The sequence below is a fragment of the Carica papaya genome, chromosome 6 (genome assembly GCF_054855325.1).
Source record: "Carica papaya isolate Zhongbai chromosome 6, ASM5485532v1, whole genome shotgun sequence".
Classification (NCBI taxonomy): domain Eukaryota; kingdom Viridiplantae; phylum Streptophyta; class Magnoliopsida; order Brassicales; family Caricaceae; genus Carica; species Carica papaya.
In genome coordinates this window covers 9,722,301-9,726,762 of record NC_142314.1, presented here as the reverse complement: position 1 = coordinate 9,726,762, position 4,462 = coordinate 9,722,301, and the positions used below count along the sequence as shown (strand labels likewise).

The 4,462-nt window shown below is 35.8% G+C and overlaps 1 protein-coding gene across 1 annotated transcript; it reads right to left on the bottom strand.

Annotated features, from left to right (window-relative positions):
• Nucleotides 1–413: 413 nt before the first annotated feature.
• Nucleotides 414–3,845, bottom strand: LOC110819296 (Major facilitator superfamily protein). Its single transcript, XM_022048432.2, has 3 exons — nt 3,392–3,845; nt 1,551–2,302; nt 414–1,275 (listed from the first exon to the last, which is right to left on the bottom strand). Exons 1-3 carry the CDS (start codon nt 3,677–3,679, stop codon nt 777–779), a joined length of 1,539 nt encoding a protein of 512 aa, XP_021904124.2. The 5' UTR covers nt 3,680–3,845; the 3' UTR covers nt 414–776.
• Nucleotides 3,846–4,462: the final 617 nt, after the last annotated feature.

Below are 4,462 nucleotides of genomic sequence, written 5' to 3'. Positions count from 1 at the left end.
CTTAAGAAATTAATTGTTTCTTATATTTATATTTTAACAAATTTATTTTCTTGCAATATGATGAATTAAATAAAAAAATTAAAAGCAAAAAAAAAAAATTACCATTTTTTCTATTACATATTCTAGTACATTCAAATCTCAATATATATATCTTAAAAGATTAAGTGACCCAAAATAAATTCTTTTCATAAAATCAAATAGTGGAACACGCTCACTTGCTCCTTCCACAGAAACAACCATGGCGTATGAACAACTAGAAATTCATGTTGGCATGAACAGCGACTGTATTCTGCAGAATTCAGTTTAAATGTTTGTTAAATGAAAAATGTATGATTCCTGTCTTCCCGGGTTGCATGGAAGGATAATTGATAATAGAACATAAGGAATCAATCAAAAAGCAAGAACTGGGAATCTGACGAGGTTGAATTTTGTTCAATTCTTACCTTCAATTTTACTTTGATATTTACAATCAGAACATAAATGACTATTTTCAAGTTATTAAAAGCTCAACTTCAATTTCTACAATGGAAGAGCTGAAAATGGTGATGGTGAAATCATGTCCTAATTATGTATATCAAAACTATTTGAAAATTGCAACTAGAAGTTGAGAAGGAATCGGATGAGAATCGACCAAACACAGCCTAGATTCCCCATACTTGACAGTCCATAGGCTACAATCAAAAAAGCCATGTGAGTATCTTCAAGTAATTCTCTCAGCAACGGCTTGAAATGAATGCAAAATTATGATAATCCAGCTTCTTCTTCCAGAAAGGTTATCAGTTCCCCAGATTCGAAGATGTTAGTTGATGAGAAAGCAGAGACTTCTTGTCACTCCATTCTAAATCACCCCCTTCCTCCTCTCCTTTCTCTATGTTGAATTCACTTCTTTCTGTGTCATTTTCTAATTCTTCCATTGAAGGAGAGTTCTGGGACTCTAAATGCAGCATTTCCGATTCAATTAGCTCATGCATTCTTGCTCGTTCCCGATCTCTCGGGTATGTGCAGTAAAGGAAGGAGTAGATGAAGCAGCAGATTGTCATGGGAATGCCAATTGCAATGTAGAGTGCCTTGGCAAGTGATGCAGCATTCTCTCTATCAGTTTCAACCTCCACAGAGCCTGATGATCCTTGGGGAATTGGTTTATAGCCATAGACATGCTGAGCCAGAATCCCGACTACTGGTGGAGCAAATGAGGCGAGTATGGACTCAAAAGACCTATCCAAAGCATAGATGCTGGTTCGAGATTTCTCAGGAACAATCTCTGCAAAAATTGGACTGTTTAACCATTTAATATATACTATATGGGCAGCAATCAAGTGAAGTTATGTAAAATTATAACCATATAGGTCCACACAGCAAACTCTTACTGCATCAAGTCAGTATACAATAGTTGAGTGGTTCATTGGTCAAACTATTGAATTTTTGGTGAATGCTAAAGCAAATTTTCATTCTATATCTCTTCCCCATGCATTCAGCACCAAGAAAAATGAGTTAGGACCATGCTAGGCCTAAGGATTTATGAAAAATATGGAAGAGATCGAGATGCATACTTATTTGTAGCTGCACCGTTCCAGGAAATGCACAAACCCATGATGAACAATACAAGACCATGCATGAGCGCAGTAGACGGATCATCAGGCAAGCCCAACAGCAAAACAGCTGCTATAGGGATTGCTGAACCTGAACTTATTTGAGAAAGAACTATTCTTCCAGAATTTGGAAATCGTTTGCCTAGAACATCGCCCATCTTTCCTCCAAAAAGAGCTCCAAATGAACCGGCAAGCACGAAAAGAGTCATCAAGAATGCTGTCTTCTGATGAGAAAAGCCTATAAGTTCCAACCACATTGGAGCAAATGACAAAGCTGACCAAGGAAATGATCCAGAGACACCTTGAGCCACAAGTATCTGGAAAGATGGAACTCTCATTACAGCTTTTGCTTCTGTAAATAACTCTTTCAGGTCAGACAAAAAGGGTCCATGTTGGATTTGGTTTTTCCATTTGTTCTCAGTGCCAACAAAGCGAGGATCTCGAGCGAAGAGGCGCACCAAGATGCCAACTATCACGCTTATTAGTCCAACAAGGTGGAAAGCGATTCTCCAGCCAGGAATTCCCATGATTGAGGTTGAAGCTATGAGTACTGAACATAGCCCTCCAAGGATAGCACCGAGGTTTCCTGTCAGGCCTAGCCATCCAAATGCAATTCCTCGATTGTTATCATCAGTTGAATCTGCAACAAGGGATTGAATGGCTGGTATGACCATGGCAAGTCCAATCCCATTTAAGCCTCTTGAAACTGCAACCTAATAAACAAAAGGACGCAAGCGAGTAAATTATGCACTGATTAATATGTTGAAAATACAAGTTCTCATCTTCTGCAATGTCCATTCAAGAAAGGGAAGTCACCATAGTTTCTAGTCTTGATTGGATTCAGCTTGTTGCACCTTCAATGAGCATATTTCTTAAACTTTTTCAGAGAAAATCTCAATAGAACAGTAAATTTAGCTCCATAAATTTTCTATCCAACAAGTGCTTACCCTTTTCTCTAAATGAATAAATAAATGTCTTTACTCTGTTCGTTACATGAAAATAGTTTATACTTTTCATTTATTGTATATCGTTTAAACATGTTATGTTCTTATTTAATCTTTAGATCTCATTATTTGAGATGTAAATTAGTCATATTCGTGTTTAATATGTAACTGAATCAAGTTCATTCAATTTTCCAGTCTACAACTATTAATTTTGTATTTTCACATAACAAGAGAGGAACCACAAAAACATTTAAATTGAATCAGACAAAATATTACTTTCATTTAAATTTTTATTTATATTCATAGAATGTAAATGATTCAAACTCAATATAAATTTATACATGTTTATACATAAAAGGATATATTTAGAAAATGACAACAGTATTCAAAAAATATATGAAAACATACTACGAGTTTTTTTTTAAAAAAAAACTAAAACGAAATGCTTTCAATTTTTAAAAAAATTATTTTCATTCACTGTATGTATACATAGTGTATTTTTATATGTAAATGCATAATTTAAAAGTAAAAATAATTATATGTCTCTAAAATTTCCATTTTTGTAATTTTACGTCATGATTTTGAAATTGCAATAAACCAAATATATATATGTCAAAATGAATTTCAAAAATCATTTTTTCCAAACGTATCCTCAGACAAAAATTATTCTTTCATGACAATTATGCAACGAGTTATCTTACCCCATAAAGGCTACTAAAGAGAGGAAAAGGAAAAAAAAAGAATAAACACAATCTCACATTTGAATCCGTAACATCCAAAATCAACTTCAAAACAAAAACTTATGCAAATCCTTCTTCATTAACTTTTGTATAATCAGAGAATAATAGAGAAAATGACCTGAAAGAAGTTCGTCGAGACTGCAACAAGCAAGGTGGCGGCGGCCCAGAGAAACGCACCGGTAGCAATCACATGGGCTCGGTTGTGGCGCACAGCCAAGTACGCAGCCAGAGGGTAACAAGCAGTCTGAACAATAGATCGGAACAGAGTCAGTGAACCCAACCCCGTTGGGTCCGTGTGCAGAGCAGCGCCGACCTCCTTGTACACTCCGGGCAACAACGACTCGTCGGCTCTCTCCATTATTCCGGCCAGATTCACCAGAACCAGAGTTAGAGTCTTCGATTTCATCGTTCAATCCTCGGAGTCGCAGAGTCCACAACCAAGCAAGCTCCTCCGTCTATCGTCCCCTGTGCCATTTGCTGGGTTTTCTTACAGGGACTAGAAAGTTGTGAGTTGACTAAGGTGGAGATATCCTCTGTGATGAGAATAGTATAAGCGGTTGGTAATAATTGCCTATGGCCAGCGTAACTTGTAGATCTAACCGCTGATGGTGAAGGACACGTGAAACGTGTAGGATTGAGATTAAAGTGACATTCGTAGAAGGGTTTGTTACTAAACTTATGGGAGATTTTATCTTCAGGTATTTTTTATATTAATAGATTGTTTATGGGATTTTTAGTTAAAAAAAAGTAATAAATTTATAATGTATTAAATTAACTTATAAAATGTCATTAATAATTCTAGTTCTCTTTTAAGCTCATTTTTTAATTGGTAAAATTATTCTACTGACAAAAGATTATTTCGTAAAAAAAAAAGCTAAACAATTATTTTTATGGCTGTATGTTAAAATTTAGAAATTATTACCAACTAAATTATATACAAAATAAAATCCATGCACGTGTCCATAAGAGCCCAATTACACGAGGCCCATAGCTACACTTAATACCAACCGAACCCCAACAAAGTGGGTCAAATAGATTGGGCCTTGCCTACGTTGTAGGTCAGGATAATTTAATTTGTTAGTATGGGGAAGAGCTTCACTGTATCTTTTCTCTAGCAAACTCAAACAAGTCGCGATCACAAAGCATGAACAAATGTCGGGCAGGGGGGATAGATCGATGGAGATATCAG